Source organism: Oryctolagus cuniculus, chromosome 8, assembly GCF_964237555.1.
Source record: "Oryctolagus cuniculus chromosome 8, mOryCun1.1, whole genome shotgun sequence".
NCBI classification, from domain to species: Eukaryota; Metazoa; Chordata; class Mammalia; order Lagomorpha; family Leporidae; genus Oryctolagus; species Oryctolagus cuniculus.
This window is the reverse complement of record NC_091439.1, coordinates 97,365,335-97,388,534: the sequence shown is the minus strand read 5'-3', so window position 1 is coordinate 97,388,534 and position 23,200 is coordinate 97,365,335. Positions and strand designations below refer to the sequence as shown.

At 40.9% G+C, this 23,200-nt stretch overlaps 1 protein-coding gene and 1 long non-coding RNA gene across 2 annotated transcripts in view; one reads left to right on the top strand and one right to left on the bottom strand.

Moving 5' to 3' along the window:
- TMPRSS11D (transmembrane serine protease 11D) overlaps nt 1-1,865 on the bottom strand; it is a 66,680-nt gene extending 64,815 nt beyond the window's left edge. The window contains exon 1 of the mRNA XM_017347526.3: nt 1,708-1,865. Coding sequence (XP_017203015.1) covers nt 1,708-1,715 — 8 coding nt within the window. The 5' untranslated portion in view covers nt 1,716-1,865. The remainder of the gene's footprint in view (nt 1-1,707) is intronic.
- LOC127483203 (uncharacterized) overlaps nt 1-23,200 on the top strand; it is a 100,177-nt gene that overhangs the window by 5,909 nt on the left and 71,068 nt on the right. The window lies entirely within an intron of this gene.

Here is a 23,200-nt window from a genome sequence, read left to right as displayed (position 1 = left end):
GATGAACGATGGCCAATAATGTATTTCCAGAGTGTCATGTCACACTGATTATCTTGTTCTTAGAAAAACTAACCAACTAACCAATGAAAAAACCCGAATTGGCAGTTATACATGTTTTACGTTAATAAAAAAGAGAAAGCAAATTGTTATTTAAGAATTTAAGAATATTGTATTTAAGAATACAATATTCCAAAATGTGTGGGCCATAGAAACCATGGTTCCAAAGAGTTTTTTGTGATTGACAAGATTGACTCTGACTAATTTTGCGTACCTGGTGAATCAGCTCAGAGATTAGGTTTTTCAAGATATTCTGAGATTGTGAATCTCTTGCATTATTTACGTTACTTCATGTCTTTCTTTCCTTTGATCAACATTTTGATGTACTTATAAGGATTATTTTTTAAATTAACAAAATCTTTAAAATTAAAATGTTTCAGCAAAATTTCCTTCAAAATATATTGATATTATCAAAAGAATATTATACTCTTATTCAGAAAGCTTAGAAATAAGGAAAAATATAACTCATAAATTTACTGTCACTCTAATATAACAACCCTGTCATTCTAATATAATAACCCTGATTAGTGTTTTGTATTCTTTATCAGACTTTTTCACATGGAAAGTTTACAAAGAAATAGTGGATCAGAAATAAAATTTTGTGATGTGTTTTTTTTTTTCACATAAAATGAGAACACCATATATAAGTTAAATCACAGACTTTTAACCTACTTAATGAATTACTCATAACTATTCCATGAATATGAAATAATTTGTTTTATTTTATTCTACTATTGGAAATCTAGACTACTCATTTTCACTCATATATAAATAAATACATCTAATTGTACATACATTTTTAGTATTTGGAACAGTTTGAATTTTGATGAAGTTTTCTAAGGTTCAGGAGATTTAAAATAAATCCAGCTCTGCTAATCATAGCCAAAAAACACACTGTTAATGCTTTTATTGTTCCACCTACAGCATGCCTTAGTATCATGATCTTCTGTGTTCATAGAACAACAGCGTGTACTGCTAAAATATATACTCAGAAACACACATAAGCAATCAAATTATATAATGATTTTCATTGTTTTAGTTGAGATTGTACCATATGACTGTAGATGTTGCCATCTTGTTGCTTTTTAATGTGAAAGTATATAAAATAATCATTCATTAATTAACCATCTATAAACCAGACATACAATTTTCTTGAGTATTAGCAAGAATCTTTATGAAAATAACAATTCCATGACTGTACAACATGTAGACAAAACAGTATCTACTTTCTTAAAGACTTTAAGATTCATAGTATATTTAATAGTAATGATACTGGGACAGAAGTTAAAATACAGATGCCTCAAAAAGTTCTGAAAAAGCAGTTTTTTACTGATTGAATTTAAAAATTCTGCACTTTTGAAGAGTGAAGCAGGATATATAAAAACACTTCCTTATTTAAAGATATGATATAATGCTAAGCTGTCTCTTTAGGTTTATTCATTTCATAAAACCCTGTCAACTAGCCACATACCTAATCTAAACACGATCAAGAATACAGTCTAAATGATATCTAAGCCTTTCACTGAAGTTCTTGAAGCAATAACTAGAAGATTGCTAGACACAGTGAAATTTCTTAATGTTCTGTATATTGTTCATATACTCTAGCATTTATAACATTTCTAAAGCTACAGAGGCAAAAACAGGGCTTACCTATACATTTTAATCCTGAGTAGCGAAGAGGTCCTATTTTTCTGCCAATCCAACTGCTTTGAGATTCCCACTCAAATGACTGACTCTCATCTATTATGTGTGATCTATGAACGAGCTGGAGTCAAAGGAGGAAATCCCACATAATTAAAATCTAACTTGCTAAACAAGTCTTAAGGAATCAACTTTAACCAATAGTATGACTTGCGGAACTGAATCAGAAGCAGAGAGGGAATTTCACAAATCAGTAAGAATTTCATTTATTCTGGTAAGTTACGATTAAACACATTACAGGTGACAGGTATTTTGTGAAAGCATGTGACTACTTAACATACTGGAGGGTCATTTTTCATTCACGAGGATGTGATGCTTTTGTCCATGTTATCGTGTAGTCATAAACCTCATTCCTTGCTACAACAAGACAAAAACTGTCAGAAGATACTTCTCATTCATTAATAGGCACTGTCTCCAAATTCCCTTGTCTCTGTAATAGAACACTTGCTTTTCTTGAAACGGGGATACAGAGAAGTACTTGAGTAGATGCTCAAAGTTGTGAGGTTGCCAGGCAAAACAGTTGGAACTAAAATTCAGTTTGTTTTTTTCCAAGTATTGTCTGTTGAAAAAAGTCTTCTGGCACATTGACTACTAGAAGGTGTATGGACAGCAGGGGGTAGTTCAAGTGTGTGGGGCTAGGGTAAGGATGGAGAGCAGGGGTAGTGTTTGTAGGGAGGGATAGAATTCAATAAAGTGCAGATTCAAGACTAGTGTGGAAGAAAAAGTATTCCTGTCTAACATGTTGGGGAGAACCAAGAGATAAATTTAGAAGGTTATGCTGGGATTACTTCATAAAGAATAATGAATGCATGCTAAAGAATTGAAACATATAATAGAAATAGGCTGGGTATTAAAATTTGGATTCTATGGGTTGGTGCTGTGGCATAACTGGTTAAGCCTAGGCCTGCAGTGCAGGCATCCCATATGGGTGCTGGTTTGAGACCAGGCTGCTCCACTTCCTATCCAGCTCCCTGCTAATGTGCTTTGGAAAGTGGCAGAAAGTGGTGCAAATCATTGGGCCTCTACATCCACATGGGAGACCTGAAAGAAGCTCCTGGCTCCTGTTTTCAGATCTGCCCAGCTCTGACCACTGCAGCCATTTGGAGAGGGAACTAGCAGATGGAAGATTTCTTTCTTTCTCTCTGTCTCTCTGTCTCTCTCCCCTCTCCCCCTTCCCTCCCCCTCTCCCTCTCTGCATTTCTCCTCTCACCCCTTCCCTCCCTCTCTGCCCCTCTCTCCCCTTCTCCCACCTCCCCCTCTCACTCTCACTCTCCCTTTCCCTAACCCTCTCCCTCTCCCTCTTTTTTTTTTCTTTTTTATTTATTAGACAGGCAGAGTTAGACAGTGAGAGAGAGAGAGAGAGAGAAAGGTCTTCCTTCCGTTGGTTCACCCCCAAATGGCCACTACGGCTGGAGCTGCGGCGATCCGAAGACAGGAGCCAGGTGCTTTTCCTGGTCTCCCATGCGGGTGCAGGCGCCCAAGCACTTGGGCCAACCTCCACTGCCCTCCTGGGCCACAGCAGAGAGCTGGACTGGAAGAGGAGCAGCCCGGACTAGAACTGGTGCCCATATGGGATGCTGGTGCCGCAGGCAGATTAACCAAGTGAGCCTTGGCACCGGCCCCCTCTCCTTCTTTCTTTCTGTAATTCTGCCTTTTAGATAAATAAAATAAATCTTAAAAAAAAACCACCTCGATTCTAGGCTTAGCCTTTTCACCAACTAATTTTGTAATTGAAGATGTGAAAATCATTTGTTTCTCCATTAGTTTATGTATCTAAGGAGAAAATGGAAGCTAAATAGAGGGGTCTTAGCGCTCTTTCAGCTTTGAAAATCAACAACTTTGTCCCTCTTAGCTAATGGCTAATAAATTTATTCTAGGACTGCAACTTGAGATCTGTTCAATTACTTAGGCATTGTTTTATACAATGTACAAACCAGAAAACAGAGACAATAATAAATGACTTCTCACTATCCGTCCCAAATATATTTCAGATCTTATATTTCATACCTGATATTCTGCCATTGGGCTTTTTAGTAAAAGGACTGAAATAATTTTTTTTTTTTTGACAGGCAGAGTGGACAGTGAGAGAGAGAAAGAGAGAAAGGTCTTCCTTTTGCCGTTGGTTCACCCTCCAATGGCCGCCACGGCCAGCGCACCGTGCTGATCTGATGGCAGGAGCCAGGTACTTCTCCTGGTCTCCCAAGGGGTGCAGGACCCAAGCACTTGGGCCATCCTCCACTTCACTCCTGGGCCACAGCAGAGAGCTGGCCTGGAAGAGGGGCAACCAGGACAGAATCCGGCGCCCCGACTGGGACTAGAACCCGGTGTGCTGGCGCCGCTACGTGGAGGATTAGCCTAGAGAGCCGCGGTGCCGGCCTCTGAAATAATGTTTTTAAAAATTTAACAATATTACCTAAATCATTTGTTTTCATTTTATATAATTTCATATGCTTTTCATATGTACAAATCTTTTCAATACAGTTATGTCTCATTTCATAGGTACAACTTTGTATCATGCATTTATACTTAATGTTATTTCTTGAACATATCCCTATCACAAAATTTTACTTCTAACAGCTTGTATTTATAACTTCTTATTTTGATATAATTTGAAATTCACAGAAAACTTGTAAATATCATATCTAGGTTCATCACTCATTATCAATTTTAATGGCTGCATTTTAAAGGGAAAATCACAGTACACTGAAAAGTTTCATCACAGAATACCAAAACAAAATTATTTTTGGTCAAATTATACTAGGGAGTTTTTTTCTCTTTCTTAATTTTAATTTTTTATTTATATAAAGGGAAGGAATTTATATAAAGGGAAGAAATCCTGTTTTTTAAATTATAGAATATTCTTTAACATCCACTTTCATGAATTTAAGCTCTTCTTTTCCTTAGTCTGCTGAATTGAAGAATCTTATTGGAGAAGACAATTTAGATACTTTAATGACTTTTAAAAATTAACTTTGATTAATTTTTCCTGTGATTTGAAGTTTTGTCTTCTTTTTTTATTTATAGGACTTTCCCCAAAATATGCCTGCCCTAACTCATATATCTTTGTATTTCCTGTCATTCTCGTCCAATTCCTTCTTGCCAAGCAGGTGCTTAGTCAGTATACATTGTTTGAACATACAATAATTTAATGTATTAATGCAGAGCCTGGCACTCATTTACGATTCACAACAGAACTCAGAATGAGTCAGGGGAGTGGCATGGGGAAAATTGAATTCAATCTGAAAGTGACTTCCTGCATGCTTGTGATGAACTCAACACAGAAAGGAAGGTGGGGCATGAAATTATGGTTTGTGAAGCAAGGGAATTGTTCATAGCAGGGACTGTCTGTAGATCCTCAGGGAGTGGCAGGATAGGCCTTGACCTATTCTATTCCTAAGGGACAGCCACCACAGAAGTCACGAATAGAGAATCTCATTATGCAGAGCATTTGAGAATGCTTCTTTCTGTTGTACACTTGATGTTACTCCTCCAAATGCAGAGGCACAAAGTCAATGCAACCTGACTGGGGAGGACTGATAGGAACAGCCTTCAGGGAGAGAGTGGAGATTTTTTATTTTGGTGGACGATAAGTCATGCCATGTAAGAGTTTTTGAGAGTAGTTCTTTTCCCTTTCAAGGCCGAGGGGGAGGAGGTCTGGTGAGGAGAATATCTTCGAATCATTGAATCTTAGACTCTGAAATTTTCTCTACAAATGTCTGCTAAAAGACTTGGCTCTGAAGGAAGTATGAGTCATTCAGTGTAGCCCGTCATAACAATGTAAGCAAAAGCATCCAAAAGGCAGATGATCTAAGGAGGTGTGGACCAATAGTGTTTTCTTTGAATTTGGAGTTTGGTCATGAAGTCCAAATAGCAGAGTCACATGACTGTGGTAGGGAATGAATTTGTCATGACTTCCCTTATAAAGGTTATTGTAATGATAGAAAAGGAAAGATAATTAATGTGCCTATCATTCAAAAGCTGAAGATGTTATTTAAATAAAAATATATCCATTCACTCTAAATGTAAATTTAAATATTGGGTAATGATTGGATTTTGCAAGTGTGGTCAGATTTAATTGTGTGGATTATGACTTGTAAGTAGTTGAGGGTAGAGAGATAAGTACATCCTATTGTGTTTCAGAAAGCATGAGGTAGTGGAAACAGCATTATCTATGGTTAGCATATTTCTTTAATAAAATCTTGACATTTTTCATTCTGATTTATTGAATTTTATTTTATTTTTTTCAACTTTTATTTAATAAATATAAATTTCCAGGGCCGGTGCCGCAGCTCACTAGGCTAATCCTACGCCTTGCGGCGCCGGCACACCAGGTTCTAGTCCCGGTTGGGGCGCCGGATTCTGTCCTGGTTGCCCCTCTTCCAGGCCAGCTCTCTGCTGTGGCCAGGGAGTGCAGTGGAGGATGGCCCAAGTCCTTGGGCCCTACACCCCATGGGAGACCAGGAGAAGCACCTGGCTCCTGCCATCGAATCATCGCAGTGCGCTGGCCGCAGTGCGCCGGCCGCGGCGGCCATTGGAGGGTGAACCAACGGCAAAGGAAGACCTTTCTCTCTGTCTCTCTCTCTCACTGTCCACTCTGCCTGTCAAAAAAATTAAAAATATATATATATAAATTTCCAAAGTACAACTTTTGAATTATAGCGGCTTTCCCCCCCCCATAACCTCCATCCCACCCGCAACCATCCCATCTCCCACTCCCTCTCCCATCCCATTCTTCATCAATATTCATTTTCAATTACTATCCAGCCTGTTCAGAAAAGTTTTTCATCTTTCTAAGCCTTAGTTTTCTTACATCTAAAAATGGCACTAAAATACTATTCTCATAGAGTTGTGAAAATTAAATTCAGTAAAGTCAAAGTATATGAACTAATGAATGTTAAGCTCCTGGCATGTTTAGCAGTATGCAGCATAGTCATTCTTTCAAGGCAGTGTGTATTTGCCTGTGTGTATGTGTGTGTGTGTTGGGAGGTGAGCACACAGGGATCACAACTTCTGAGGGTTGGAGCACTCATGCAGATTGAAATTGGCCCTGGATATTTTCTAATGCCCATGTCCCTAAATTGTAATTTTTTTTCTTCTTCAAATCACTCTTATCCCTAATGCATTTGTAAAAACATGACTTAAGAAGTCCAACACTCTGGGGTCCGTGCTGTGGTGCAGTGGATTGACGCCCTGGCCTGAAGTGCCGGCATCCCATATGGGCGCCGGTTCAAGGCCTGGCTGCTCCACTTCCAATCTGGCTCTCTGCTGTGGCCTGGGAAAGCAGTGGAGGATGGCCCAGCTCCTTGGGCCCCTGGACCCGCTCAAGAGACTGGGAAGAGGCTCCTGCCTCCTGGCTTCAGATCAGCACAGCTCCAGGCATTGCAGTGGTCTAGGGAGTGAACCAGCGGATGGAAGACTTCTCTCTCTCTCTGCCTCTCCTCCCTCTGTGTGACTCTGACTTTCAAATAAATAAATCAATCTTAAAAAAAAAAAAGAAGTCCAATATTCATTACACTCTATGATGGCTTTCATATTGGCTGGCAGCTATTTTCTTGTGCTATCCATATAGATTTTTTTTCTTAAAAACAGTTTTTAATAGTTAGAAGTGGGGACCTGTGCCATGATGCAGTAGGTAAATCCTCCATCTGCGGTGCCGGCATCTCATATGTGCACCGGTTCTAGTCCCGGCTGCTCCTCTTCCAATCCAGCTCTCTTCTATGGCCTGGGAAAGCAGTGCTTGGGCCCCTGTACCCTTGTGGGAGACTGGGAGGAAGCACCTTGCTCTTGGCTTTGGATTGGTGCAGCTCCGTAGCTGCCACTTGGGGAGTGAACCAACAGAAGGAAGACCTTTCTCTCTGTCTCTCTCTCTCACTGTCTGTAACTCTACTTCTCAAATAAATAAATAAAAAATAGTAAGAAGTGGAAGAAGCCTCCTGGTTATAGGTAATAGTTAATCTTATTAAAAGGAGTCTGCATCCTTTACCCTTTTCCTAAGTTCTCTACACAGGCCTCCTTGAATTCCATAAAGCTCTTTTCTTCTATGGAGAATAATTATCACCTTCCTGAATACAGGCACCAATTTGATTCCTGTACTTTTTCCTTCACATTCAGGGAGCTAATCACAGCTCATAAATACTATATGGAATGCTGCACGCCTGTAAATTATTTTATTTACTGAAGGGTCTGGCTGGTAGACTTGATTATTAATATTATTAAGTGTATCTACAAAAGGATTTTAAATAATCTTTGGACAGTATAACCCAATGACCATTTAAGTGGCACTTATTTTAATGTTAGTCATATTATCAACATATGACTGTGTTAGCTGCCTCTTCAATACTATCTAGCAAAACAGCTAGGTGTCTCCAGTCATTTTAGTGGTTAGAAAGCTATGTCTAGGCCAGCGCCGTGGCTCAATAGGCTAATCCTCCACCTTGCGGCGCCAGCACTCCAGGTTCTAGTCCCGGTCGGGGCACTGGATTCTGTCCCGGTTGCCCCTCTTCCAGGCCAGCTCTCTGCTGTGGCCAGGGAAGGCAGTGGAGGATGGCCCAAGTGCTTGGGCCCTGCACGCCATGGGAGACCAGGAGAAGCACCTGACTCCTGCCATCGGATCAGCGCGGTGCGCCGGCCGCAGCGCGCCAGCAGTGGCGGCCATTGGAGGGTGAACCAACGGCAAAAGGAAGACCTTTCTCTCTGTCTCTCTCTCTCACTGTCCACTCTGCCTGTCAAAACAAAACAAAACAAAACAAAAAAACTATGTCTAATCTTTTGTTCTCTTCTCCAAGCATTGTTCTCTTGTTTTCTGCCCTTACTTTCAACAGATGACTTAGCTTTCTATTATTGGGAGGAAAAAATAGAAGCTTTAGAATGGACACTCCCTCAACTTCCTGTTATTATATCTTTAATTCTAAATGCATCTGCCCATGACCTTCCTGTGAGAGTAGAAGGAAGAGGTGTTCCTCCTCCCTGGGGAGGATAATCTTCCCACCTGTGCTCTGTATCCACCTCCTTTTCCTTCCTTCTTCTTTCTAAACCTGCTTCTCCTGTCTTCTCTCTCTTCACAAGGCATCTCCTATTCACCCAGGTTTTCACACCAGAAACCTAGGTGCCATCTTTGGTTTCATCTCTTTTCTCAATGCTTTCTGGACATTTCTTTCCTTCTCCTTATCCCCTCTGCAATGACATGAATACAGGCCACTGTGATCTCTCCACTGGGAATTATTGCCACAGCCTTCTGTTGTCTTCTCTGTGTCTTAAGTTTTGTCTATTGTGGTCCATTCTTCACATCTACTGAATGATCATTACAAACTGAGATTATCATTCTGCTTTTAAAAACTTTCCAAGTGCTTTTTTTTTTTTTTTTGCATGTAATATAGCTGGCACAAGCTTGTAGTAACTAAGTCTTGCCTTTCACCTTCCTTTCCTTCTCTGCTCTATTAACCAATTTCTTTTAGTTACTTGAATACTCTCTCTACATTTCTTTTTCTTTTTCTTTTGACAGGCAGAGTGGACAGTGAGAGAGAGAGACAGAGAGAAAAGTCTTCCTTTTGCCGTTGGTTCACCCTCCAATGACCGCCACGGCTGGCGCGCTGCGGCCGGCGCACCGCGCTGATCCGAAGGCAGGAGCCAGGTGCTTTTCCTGGTCTCCCATGGGGTGTAGGGCCCAAGCACTTGGGCTATCCTCCACTGCCTTCCCAGGCCACAGCAGAGAGCTGGCCTGGAAGAGGGGCAACCAGGACAGAATCTGGCGCCCCGACCGGGACTAGAACCTGGTGTGCCGGCGCCGCAAGGTGGAGGATTAGCCTATTGAGCCGCGGCACCGGCCACTCTCTACATTTCTTATAGACCAGTTTCCTCAGCTTGGACCATCTTTTCCTACCTTTTTGAATAGATTTCTTGTTAGTTTCCAAATTAGAATTATTTTTAGGTCTGCTTATATAGGCTTATTTGTGTATGCCCTTCTTAATTCTTAGAATAGGTTGATTCCTCAACAATATCCCCCATCAGTTTACTCCTCTTGTACTCATTGTAATACTCAGCACATTTTTTGTGGGGGAATTATCGCACAATAGACCATAGGACCTGTAAGGGAGAGGAATACTATGTTCTTGGAGCCTGTCATCCTTACCTCGTATGTGGTTTAGCACTCATTCAAATAATACATGACTTTTGATTTATTGAGTGAGTGATTAAAAATTTACTGCCTTCTGCAGTACTGCACCAGTGTTTCAGCTGTTAAAAATCACTCTTGGAGCAGACACAGAGATATCCTTTATATTCTTCAAGTCAATGTTTTCTGCTTAGCTGTAAGGATGATGGGTCCCTGTCTTTTACATGTAGATTTTATTTTTATTTAGGTATGGTGAGGCCAATATATCAGGAGATAAGCCAGTAAAAATAAAATCTGTTACTCACGGTTCCTGAGAGGAAGGTTCAGATCTGCAGAGAGAAGCAGAAAATTCAGTCAGGAGGAAAGAACAGAAGGTTAAGGGCTTTTATTATGGTTTCCACTGGAAGGAATGTGTGAGGCAGGGTAGTCAGGTTTAGGACTGACTAGTTTGAACAATTTCAGGAACTCTGAAGTATAGGGGCTGCCCTTACTTACCTGGTTTCTGACCTTGTGTTGGTTCGAGTAGGAGATGCAACCCAGAGGGTAAGCTCCAAAAGGGAGATGGTTTGGAGTATGAGGTCTAGACTGGTTGGTTTGCATAAGGAAGACACACTGACAGAGGAGTGATTTGCTGTTTTTAGGATTTAGTTACCCCATGTGAAGAGCAGTCTCCAGGTCAGCAAGGCTCCAGATGTGAAAGCTTAGTATAAAAAAAATGTTCACTACTGGTACAACCAGACTGTCTCTAGCTATTAGCTTTATCAGGATCTACTTCAGTGTTTAAGCCAAGAGTATGCTGCTCTCTGGGTAGCTGCCAACCAATGATTGAACATGGTGATGATAAAAGGTTGTTGCCATTTCCATGCAATGTAGATTTCTTTAACAGGTGGTGTTTATTCCAGAGTACCCTGCTGGTCTGCCAGAGGTTTTGTCAGACTTTCACTGCTGTACCAGTCCTGCCCAATCCAGCATCTCCTCATTTCCTTTAGTGGGTGTTGCTTTTCTGTATGTCTGCTGAGAAGAAAACTCAGGTCATGCTGGGCTAGCCAGAGTGAGTGATTTCCTCAATACTTGGTGACAATTTCAACCTCAAGGGTTATATTTTTTTTAAGAGAGGCAAGTTCTTTTTTTTTTAAGTTCTTTTACTATTTATTTATTTATTTATTTATTTTTTGACAGGCAGAGTGGACAGTGAGAGAGAGAGAGAGAGAGAAAGGTCTTCCTTTTGCTGTTGGTTCACCCCCAATGGCGGCTGCGGCTGGCGCACTGCACTGATCCAAAGCCAGGAGCCAGGTGCCTCTCCTGGTCTCCCATATGGGTGCAGGGCCCAAGGACTTGGGCCATCCTCCACTGCACTCCCTGGCCACAGCAGAGAGCTGGCCTGGAAGAGGGGCAGCCGGGACAGAATCCGGCACCCCGATCGGGACTAGAACCTGGTGTGCCGGCGCAGCGGGCGGAGGATTAGCCTATTGAGTCGTGGTGCCAGCAAGTTCTTTTACTCTAAACTACAAACCAAATGAGGCAAAGATTGCTCCTGAATTAATTAGTTTATTAAAAGACATACACAAGGAGAATAAGCAAAAGAGAAACATGAAAAGTTAGAAAAAATAGTTAAAAGAAAAGTAGTCAGTCATAGAGTGCTAGTAATGGACTGAGAGCCATGCATCCATGGGGAAGGTATTCCAAATGGTCCAAGAAGATAGGTCCCTTAAAGGTAACGTTCAGTTGGTCCAGAAGCCATCATTCTATCAGAAATGGAGTGGAGAGCATTTCCCCCCAGCAAAGCCCTTTGTGGCTAGTGCCTTTTCAGCATGAAGTTTTGCAGGTAAGTGGAGTAACAGTGAGATGTGTCTCAAATTGCAGTTGGAAAGCACTAGCATTGTAGCCCAAGAAGGTACATTGTCTTAGATTCCAGATGTTAACTTTGGAGAGAGAAGTCCTGAGTTAAGCTATCTCAATTGCGTCTGGGTGCAGAGTTGTCAGTGTGGCTGTCAGCCTGCCACTGTGAAGTAATGGACTTCCTTGCTATTATCCAGCCACTTGGCTTCATTATAAGTTATGTTACAAAGAAAAAGCTTGCAATGGAATAAGAGCTGTAAAAGAAGAGTCATAATAAGCACAACTAAAATATCAGTTTCCTTATATTTAGAGGATATAGCACAGCAAAATTTACATCACAACAATTTTTTTTAACTTTTATTTAATGAATATAAATTTCCAAAGTACGACTTATGGATTACAATGGCTTCCCCCCCATACCGTCCCTCCCACCCACAACCCTCCCCTTTCCCACTCCCTCTCCCCTTCCATTCACATCAAGATTCATTTTCGATTATCTTAATATACAGAAGATCAGCTTAGTATACATTAAGTATGGATTTCAACAGTTTGCTCCCACACAAAAACATAAAGTGAAAAACAATAGATGATTTTTTTTAAATGATGATGAAATCAGATCAGACCTATTGTCATGTTTAATCCCAGTGAGAGTCAAGTTGGGAATTGATAATTTCTTTTTCTTTTTTTTTTTTTTTTACAGAAGATCAGTTTAGTATGCATTAAGTAAAGATTTCAACAGTTTGTACCCCCATAGAAACACAAAGTGAAATATATTGTTTGAGTACTCGTTATAGCATTAAATCTCAATGCACAGCACATTAAGGACAGAGATCCTACATGAGGAGTAAGTGCACAGTGACTCCTGTTGTTGACTTTACCAATTGACACTCCTGTCCATGGCATCAGTAATCTCCCTATGCTCCAGTCATGAGTTTCCAAGGCTATGGAAGCCCTCTGAGTTCTCTGACTCTTATCTTGTTTAGACAAGGTCATAGTCAAAGTGGAGGTTCTCTCCTCCCTTCAGAGAAAGGTACCTCCTTCTTTGATGACCTGTTCTTTCCACTGGGATCTCACTCACAGAGATCTTTTGCCAGAGTGTCTTGGCTTTCCATGCCTGAAATACTCTCATGGGCTTTTCAGCCAGATCCGAATGCCTTTAGGGCTGATTCTGAGGCCAGAGTGCTATTTAGGACATCTGCCATTCTATGAGTCTGCTGAGTATCTCACTTCCCATGTTGGATCACTCTCCCCTTTATTTTTTCTATCGGTTAGTGTTAGCAGGTACTAGACTTGTTTATGTGCTCCCTTTGACTCTTAGTCCTTTCATTATGATCAATTGTGAACTTAAATTGATCACTTGGACTAGTGAGATGGCATTGGTACATGCCACCTTGATGGGATTGAATTGGAATCCCCTGGTATGTTTCTAACTCTACCATTTGGGGCAAGTCAGCTTGAGCATGTCCCAAATTATACATCTCTTCCCTCTCTTATTCCCACTCTTATGTTTAACAGGGATCACATTTCAGTTAATTTTTGAACACTTAAGAATAACTGTGTATTAATTACAGAATTAAACCAGTGATATTAAGTAGAACAGACAAAAAAACTACTAAGAGGCATCACAACAATTTAACTTGTACTACTTGGCACTAAGAGAAACAGATTAAAATTAGGTATAAGAACTGGATTACTCGGGTCTGGCACTGAGATATAGCAGATTAAGCTGTGGCCTACACTACTGCCATCCCATATAGGCACTGGTTCCTGTCCTGGCTGTTCCACTTCCAATTCAGCTACCTGCAAGTGGCCTGGAAAAAGCAGTGGAAGATGGTCAAGTTCCTGGCCCCCTGCCACCCATGTGGGAGACTCAGAGGAGGCTCTTGGATCCTGACTTTTGCCTGGCTCAGCACTAGCCATTGTGACCATTTTGGGAGTGAACCAGAGAATGGAAGATTCTCTCTGTCTCTCTCTATAACTCTGCCTTTCAAATAAATAAATAAATCTTAAAAAAAAAAAAAAAAAACACAAAACTGGAGCACGCACTGCCTAGCAGGCAATGAAGACTTGGTGGTAGGTGGCATGTTGACAGCCTCTAGCACAAGGCCATAGTCTGATTTAAATTTTTAGTTTTTAAAAGATAAATATCTGAGGGGGGGAGAGAGAGAAGAGAAGAGAATGTGAGGGTGAACTTTCACACAGTAGTTCACTCCTCAAATGCCTGCAATGACTGGGGATGGGTCAGACCAAAGCCAGGAGCTAGTAACTCCCATGTAGATGGCAGGGTCCCAATTACTTGAGTCATCACTTGCTATCTCCTAGTGTCTGCACTGTCAGCATCTATGGCTGGGTATTGAACCCAGGCACTTGGATGTGGGAATCATAACCACTAGGCTTAATGCCTGTCCCTGTAGTCTGATTTTTAGAGCTTTCACTAGTAGTGACCTGGGTTGGCTTGATGGTAGAGGTAAATGTAATTTTCAGTGTGATCGTTCATGCATTTGAAAGGAATAAGGAAAGGGAATGATAAACAGAAGTAGAGTGGAATTGCATGGTTGTTACTAGTTGCATATAGGCCCAACAGGTAGATAAGGGAAGGTTGAGGACAGTTAATAATAATTGAAGAATCTGAGTGTGGGATCCCAAGAGTCTTTCTGGTATATTATTAAGTAGCCCTCATCATATACAGTAGGTAAGCAGGAAAAGCTGAATACCAGGAACAGGACTGGGTAGAGTGGCTGAGATCCTGTGATAGCCGAATGCTCCCGTTGAGACAGATCCGTTACTCCAGAGTCAGTGCTGTGGTTGGGAAAACCGGAGACCTGCTGCATCGGAGGTAGACATCTGGCTAGATGGCCATGAAGGTTATGACTCTGCAGACTTCTTTGGAAGAAGTGGCTCTACTCTCTCCTTTGGTATCTTGTACTCTGGAGAGACATTGCAGAGGCCTTTTCCGCACAGGCAGGAGTCGCCTTTCCAGGAGCTGAATGCATCTCCGGTCCTGGCGCCAGGCTTACTGCCACAGTCAGGTTTTTGCCAAATCAACTGGGAATGTGTTGCACCTGAAGAGAGAGAAAATCATCTGTAGCTTAATGGAGCTGAATAAATTAGGCAGCAAGTACCCTCAGAGAGGGTGGGACTACTTTTTGTGGGAATGTATTTTGGGGGTGCTTGATTAAGGGGAGGAAGGGTTTGCTGAAGTGGGAGCAGTCTCCCAGGAAATAGCGTTCAACAACTGACAAGGAGTCCGGGAATCATGTATACTTACAGTTGGTAAGCTTCCTGGAAGTCTGGAAAAAGCGATGGCCTATGCTGAGCAAGGCTTAAATGCCAGAATTGTTACAGGAGACAGTGGAAGGGAGTAGAAGGCTCAGAAAAGTGAGCAGGGTGGAATGGTTTCATTACATAAAACCGGAAGATTCACCAAAAAAATGAATACATGGGAAAGTTCAGCTAATAAACCATTCCCCAAGACAATCAATAATGTGCCTGAGGGGCCAGCACTGTGGTGCAGGGGCTTAAAACCCTAGCCTGTGGTACTGGCATCCCATATGGGTGCCGGTTTGAGTCCAGGATGCTCCACTTCCCATCCAGTTCCCTACTAATGTGCCTGGGAAAGAGGCAGAGGATGGCCCAAGTCCTTGGGCCCCTGCACCCACATGGGCGATCCAGAAGAAGCTTCTGGCTCCTGGCTTCAGATTGGCTCAACTCCGGACCTTGTGGTCATTTGGGGAGTGATCCAGCAGATGGAAAACACACACACTCTCTCTCTGTCTCTCCCTTTTTATGTAACTCTGTCTTTCAAATGAATAAAATAAATCTTAAAAGAAGAATGTGCCTGAGAGAGGGATACTAGTAGGGGATCAACTTGTCCCTCCTTGTCCAGGCTTTATTAATGAAACCTCCTCAACCCTAGGCATACTGGCACAAATAGGTACCCCAGAGTACCTAAATGGCATGTCCCTCATGGGAGAGGTACAAGCCCTGCCTGGGGACAGCATCATGAACCAGCAGTTATAGCACCAGTCCTCCTGCTATCAGCAGAGACCCACTACACCTGGGGGACGGCACTATTCCACAAAGAAACCTATCAGTTGGTGGCAAGTTGACCACTGTGTACATCCATCCTAGATGAACCATCCATTTTCCCCACACAAATAGATTTGGGTTAGTCTTACCTCCCCAGAGAGCTTTAACCAGCACCACCATTTGGTTTGTTGTGACGGAGTAGATTCCTTATGACCAAAGAGTGGTCCTCTCCTCACCAAGATACTTCTTTAATATTTGACTTCATTGTGAGTGTCAGAAATCATTAAACTTGTCTTATATTAGGGTGGGTGTTTGGCCTAGCATATAAGACACTGCTTGGGAGGCCTGCATCCCTCATCAGTGTGCCCGAGTTTCAGTCGCAGCCCTGCTCCCGATTCTGGCTTCCTGTGAATGCACTCCCTGGAAGGCAGCCGGTGTTTACTCAAGAACCTCGGTCCCTGCCACCCATGTGATGAACCTGGACGGAGACCCTGGTTCCTGGCTTCAACCTGGCTCAGTCCCAGCTATTGCAGGTATATGGAGAGTGGACAGGTAGATAGAACGTCTCTTTATGTCACTCTGTCTCCATCTCTGTCTCTCTGTCTCTCCAATAAGTAAGTTAAAAGAATTGAACAACTATTTTGGACATGGAATGAGAACTCTGGCAATAAACCTTGTTATTTATTTTTGCCCTTTTCACACATAGGCAGAATCCCGAGAAGTCATAGCTTTTAGGGTGGGCATTTGGCATAGCAACTAAGCTGCTCCTTGGGATGCTGCCGTCCCGTATCAGAATGGGTCTGAGTCCTGGCTCTGCTCCTGACTCCAGCTTCCTGCTAATGTGCATCCTGGGAGGCAGCAAGTGATGGCTCATGCACCTGGGTTCCTGCCTCCCGTGTGGGATACCTGGATTGAATTCCAGGCTCATGGCTTTAGCCTGGCCCTACCCCAGTTTTTGTGAACATTTGAGGCAGGCACCAGTGAAAAAAAGAACTCTCTCTCTCTTTCTCTCTGACTCTGTCTTCCTTTCGAATAAATAAAATGGATTAAAATTTACAAGGCCCATGTTGTGGCATAGTGGGAATTCTGGCATCCAATATGGGCACTGGCTCATGTCCTGGCTATGCCAGTTCCTATCCAGCTGCCTGCTAATGGACTGCGAAAAGCAATGAAAGATTGCTCAAGTTCTTGGGCCTCTGCCACCCATGTGGGAGACCCTGATATAACTCCTGGCTCCTTGCTTTGGCCTGGCCAACTGGTCATTGCAGCCATCTGGGGAGTGAACCAGTGGATGGAAGATCTCTGTCTTTCTCTGTCTCTACCTCTCTCTCCATAACTCTGACTTTCAAAATATATAAATGAATAAATAAAACTTTAAAAAAATGTTTTCTCTTGGCTTTTCTCTCTCTTTGCCTTTCAAACAGGTTAAAATTTAAAAGGAAATCACAGTTTTCTTGCTATAAGGGATATAATCTTTTTTTAAAGTTACTAAGGGCAGTTTGAGTGTGACATGGTGTTGATTTGCTTTTTCCAGTATTGTGCCTTTTGTATCTGTCTTTTCATTTTCAAGGAATTTTTGAGCAGTGATAAAACCATGAGTTGGAATTTTAAAATTATTTTAACTGTATTAAAGTAAATATAAAAATACAGCAACACATGGATATGACTCCTGTTCTGTATTAAGCAAGTATGAGTTAGTAGACTCTTTTTTTTTTTTTTTCGACATGCAGAGTTAGACAGTGAGAGAGACAGAGAGAAAGGTCTTCCTTCTGTTGGTTCACCCCCCAAATTGCCGCTATGGCCGGTGTGCTGTGCTGATCCGAAGCCAGGTGCTGGGCCCAAGGACTTGGGCCATCCTCCACTGCCCTCCTGGGCCACAGCAGAGAGCTGGACTGGAAGAAGAGCAACCGGGACAGAACCGGCGCTTCAACCGGGACTAGAACCTGGGGTGCTGGCACCTCAGGCAGAGGATTAGCCTAGTGAGCCACAGCGCCAGCCGATTTAGCAGACTCTTTCTAACATCATTAATGGGATGAAAGATAGCCAAGATGATGATAAAATAAAATAGAAATTTCATTATAATTTCCTTGAACTCAGACAATATTTTGTCATATATTGACTTGAGCCTATGTTAAAATTTTAAAGTGATTATTTTCTTTTTTTCTCAAAAGATTTCTTTATTAATTAATTATTTATTTTTTTTAACTTTTATTTAATGAATATAAATTTCCAAAGTACAGAATATTGATTACAATGGCTTCCCCCCCATAACGTCCCTCCAACCTGCAACCCTCCCCTTATCCACTCCCTCTCCCCTTCCATTCACATCAAGATTCATTTTCGATTCTCTTTATATACAGAAGATCAGTTTAGCATACATTAAGTAAGGATTTCAACAGTTTGCCCCCACACAGAAACATAAAGTGAAAAATACTGTTTGAGTACTAGTTATAGCATTAGATCTCAATGTACAGCACACTAAGGACAAAGATCCTACTTGAGGAGTAAGTGCACAGTGACTCCTGTTGTTGACTTAACCAATTGACACTCTTGTTTATGGCATCAGTAATCACCCTAGGCTCTTGTCATGAGTTGCCAAGGCTATGGAAGCCCCCTGAGTTCACTGACTCTGATGATTTTTAGACAAGGCCATGGTCAAAGTGGAAGTTCTCTCCTCCCTTCAGAGAAAGGTACCTCCTTCTTTGAAGACCTGTTCTTTCCACTGGGATCTCACTCGCAGAGATCTTTCATTTAGGTTTTTTTTTTTCCCCCAGAGTGTCTTGGCTTTCCATGCCTGAAATACTCTCATGGGCATTTCAGCCGGATCCGCATGCCTTAAGGGCTGATTATGAGGACAGAGTGCTGTTAGGACATTTGCCATTCTATGGGTCTGCTGTGTATCTCACTTCCCATGTTGGATCGTTCTCTCCCTTTTTTATTCCATCAGCTAGTATTTGCAGACACTATTCTTGTTTCTGTGATCCCTTTGGTTCTTAGTCCTATCATTACGATCAATTGTGAACAGAAATTGATCATTGGGACTAGTGAGATGGCATTGGTACATGCCACCTCGATGGGATTGAATTGGAATCCCCTGGTATGTTTCTAAGTCTACCGTTTGAGGTAAGTCAGCTTGAGCATGTCCCGAATTGCACATCTCTTCCCTCTCTTATTCCCACTCTTATATTTAACAGCGATCACTTTTCAGTTAAGTTTCAGCACTTAAGAAGAATTGTGTATTGATTACAGTATTCAACCAAAAGTATTAAGTAGAACAAACAAAAAAAAATACTAAGAGGGATAACATATTAAGCTGCTCATCAACAGTCAGGGTGAGGGCTGATCAAGTCACCGTTTCTCATAATATTCATTTCACTTTAACAGGTTTCCTTTTTGGTGCTCAGTTAGTTGTCACCTATCAAGGAGAACAAGTGGTATTTGTCCCTTTGGGATTGGCTTATTTCACTCAACATAATGTTTTCCAATTTCCTAACAGGGATCACTTTTCAGTTAAAATTTAAACACCTAAGAATAATTGTGTGTTAATTACAGAGTTCAACCAATGGTACTAGAACAAAAAAAATACTAAAATGGATAAAGTATTACATTGTACATCAACCATCAGGACAAGAGCTGATCAAGTCACTGTTTCTCATAGTGTCCATTTCACTTCAACAGGTTTCCCCTTTGGTGCTCAGTTAGTTGTCCCCAATCAGGGAGAACATATGATATTTGTCCCTTTGGGACTGGCTTAATTCACTCAACATGATGTTTTCCAAATTCCTCCATCTTGTTGCAAATGACTGGGTTTCGTTGTTTTTGACTGCTGTATAGTATTCTATAGAGTACATGTCCCATAATTTCTTTATCCAGTCTACTGTTGATGGGCATTTGGGTTGATTCCAGGTCTTAGCTATTATGAATTGAGCTGCAATAAACATTAATGTGCAGACTGCTTTTTTGTTTGCCAATTTCATTTCCTTTGGGTAAATTCCAAGGAGTGGGATGGCTGGGTTGAATGGTAGGGTTATCTTCAGGTTTCTGAGGAATCTTCAGACTGACTTCCATAGTGGCTTAACCAGTTTGCATTCCCACCATCAGTGGGTTAGTGTTCCTTTTTCCCCACATCCTCTCCAGCATCTATTGTTGGTAGATTTCTGAATGTGAGCAATTCTAACTGGGGTGAGGTGTAACCTCATTGTGGTTTTGATTTGCATTTCCCTGATTGCTAGTGATCTTGAACATTTTTTCATGTGGCTGTGGGCCATTTGGATTTCCTCTTTTGTAAACTGTCTATTGAGGTCCTTGGCCCATCTCTTAAGTGGGTTGTTTGTTTCGATGTTGTGGAGTTTCTTGATTTCTTTGTAGATTCTGGTTATCAACCCTTTATCAGTTGCATAGTTTGCAAATATATTTTCCCATTCTGTCGGTTGTCTCTTCACTTTCCTGACTGTTTCTTTTGCAGTACAGAAACTTCTCAATTTGATGCAATCTCAAATGTTAATTTTGGCTTTGACTGCCTGTGCTTCTGGGGTGTTTTCCAAGAAGTCATTGACGGTACCTATATCTTGCAGGGTTTTTCCAATGCTCTCTAATAATTTGATGTTGTCAGGTCATAGATTTAAGTATTTAATCCATGTTGAGTGGATTTTTGTGTAAGGTGAAAGGTAGGGGTCTTGCTTCATGATTCTGCACGTGGAAATCCAATTTTCCTAGCACCATTTATTGAATAGACTGTCCTTACACCAGGGATTGGTTTTGGACCCTTGATCAAATATGAGTTGGCTGTAGATGTTTGGGTTGATTTCTGGTGTTTCTATTCTGTTCCATTGGTCTATCCATCTGTTTCTGTACCAGTACCATGCTGTTTTGATTACAACTGCCCTGTAGTATGTCCTGAAATCTGGTATTGTGATACCTCCAGCTTCGGTTTTGTTGTACAAGATTGCTTTAGATATTCGAGGTCTCCTGTGTCTCCATATAAATTTCAGCATCATTTTTTCTAGATCTGAGAAGAAGGTCTTCGGTATCTTGATTGGTATTGCATTGAATGTATAAATTGCTTTTGGGAGAATGGACATTTTGATGATGTTGATTCTTCCAATCCATGAGCATGGAAGATTTTTCCATTTCTTGGTATCCTCTTCTATTTCTTTCTTTAAGGTTTTGTAATTTTCATCGTAGAGTTCTTTAACATCCTTGATTAAGTTTATTCCAAGGTATTTGATTGTTTTTGTAGCTATTGTGAATGGGATTGATCTTAGAAGTTCTTCCTTAGCCATGGCATTGTGTATACAAAGGCTGTTGATTTTTGTGTATTGATTTTATACCCTGCTACTTTGCCAAAATCTTCTATGAGTTCCAAAGTGATTATTTTCAAAATGTATATTTATAGCTGGAAGGTTTTGTAGTTTAAAGGTCTTAAAACTCATGGTATGAATTTCCATGGTGAATGCTCTTTTTAATACCCCAGGGAACCTCCTGTGGTTCCCACCGCTTCCTAAAAGAGCATGAACTGGGGGCCACTGCTATGGCGCAGTAGGTTAATCCTCCACCTGCAGCGCTGGCATCCCATATGGGCACCAGTTCTAGTCCTGGCTGCTCTGCTTCCAATCCAGCTCTCTGCTATGGCCTGGGAAAGCAGTAGAAGACAGCCCAAGTCCTTGGGCCCCTGCATCCTTGTGGGAGACCTGGAAGAAGCCCCTGGCTCCTGGCTTCGTATCGGCACAGCTCTGGCTGTTACGGCCCTTGGGGAGTGAACCAACGGACGGAAGACCTTTCTCTCTGTCTCTCCCTTTCACTGTAACTCTACCTCTCAAATAAATAAATAAATAAATAATCTTTTAAAAAAAAGAGCATGAACTGCGTCCCTGGCAAAGAAGAGGTTCATCGGAACACAGGAAAAGGTGAATGCATTGTGGAAAATAAAATGCATAAATATTAGCACAAAATGTTTTTTGGTTTTGTTTTCAAGTACTTTAAAGGAAACAAACTATATTTGTTTAAAACAGAATGATTAGACCAGTATGGACAAGTTATAGTAAATCTACTAAATGAGGGAACTACCTGGCAGTAATTACTAATTTTTCTCAGAACAGTTGTGTTTTTGGGGAATAAACTATAGATAATGAAGAAGTTAACAGTAAGAAACAAATGGTAGAAAAGTGATGGATGTTATACTAAAGGAATATACTTTTTATTTTTCCAATATCTGTGAATCATTGCAACATATGTAATGAAAAGCAGATGCTCTCCTGATGGTTTTATTTATTTATTTTTAGAAGGTTTATTTATGTATGTATTTGAAAGGGAAGGAGGGATGGAGATAGGGAGATCTTCTATGTGCTCGTTTCCCCAAATGGCCACAACAGCCAGAACTGGGCCAAGATGAAGCCAGGAGCCAAGAATGCCATTCTGATCTTCCACATGGATGGCAGAGCACCAAGTGCTTACGCCATTTTCTGCTGCCTTCTCAGGTTCATTAGCAGGAAGCTGGAGCAGAAGTGGACCAGCTGGTACTCGAACTGGTACTTCAGTAAGGGATACTGAGCTGCAAATCCTGCCTTAACTCACTATGCCACAATGCCTGCCCCTCTTCTGATGGTTTTAAGAAGAACATTCAGTTATGAGATAGCCATACATTATCACACACATAACGAAGATAAAAAGAAAGTTAAAGACAAGAGGAAGAGCAAAGGCAGAACACAAATACAGAGAGAGAGCATGGACAGAGGTTCAGAGAAACAACATTAACCAGGACAAAGAGGACAATCTGAATTGATAAATAGTACACGAATAGGCAACACCTTTAAAATGAAAAAACATAAATGAAACAGGTGCAGAATTAATAAGAAATTTTTATGTGAGACTGTACTAACACTAATCAAGAGCATAAACAATTTTATGAAAAATTAAAACAAAACTGATTAAATAAGCAGGATAGTTCAACAGAAAAAAAAGCCATGGAAAACATGAAGAAATATTATATACACAAAATGTTTTTCCTAAAAGCATCTGGATTCATATGTTTTAAGAAATAGATAGTTATTATAACTATTATAACTATAAATAGTTATTATAACTATTCCTAAATATACAACTTTTGAAATCCTTTCTGTTAATTTTATAGTGTTGATATTATTTTGATTAGTTAAAATTCTGATACAGAACTAATAAGTAGACTTATCTAGCTTTGTGGAATTACTAACTATATTTGCATAAATAAACTGGATGGACTAAAAATCCAACACTTGCAATTTAAGTTGTTTAATCTTATGATCTCCTATTTATGATTTTCATTTGAAAATATTGCTATATATAATATTATATATATAAACGTGTTCTACTGATCTTTATGAACATTTAACTTGGGTTTGTCCTAATTTAGTTCTGTGGTCCCTCAAAGTGAATTTTATGTATTCATTTTGGGTATGTGTTAAGTTAGATCAAACCAGGAATGTCTTC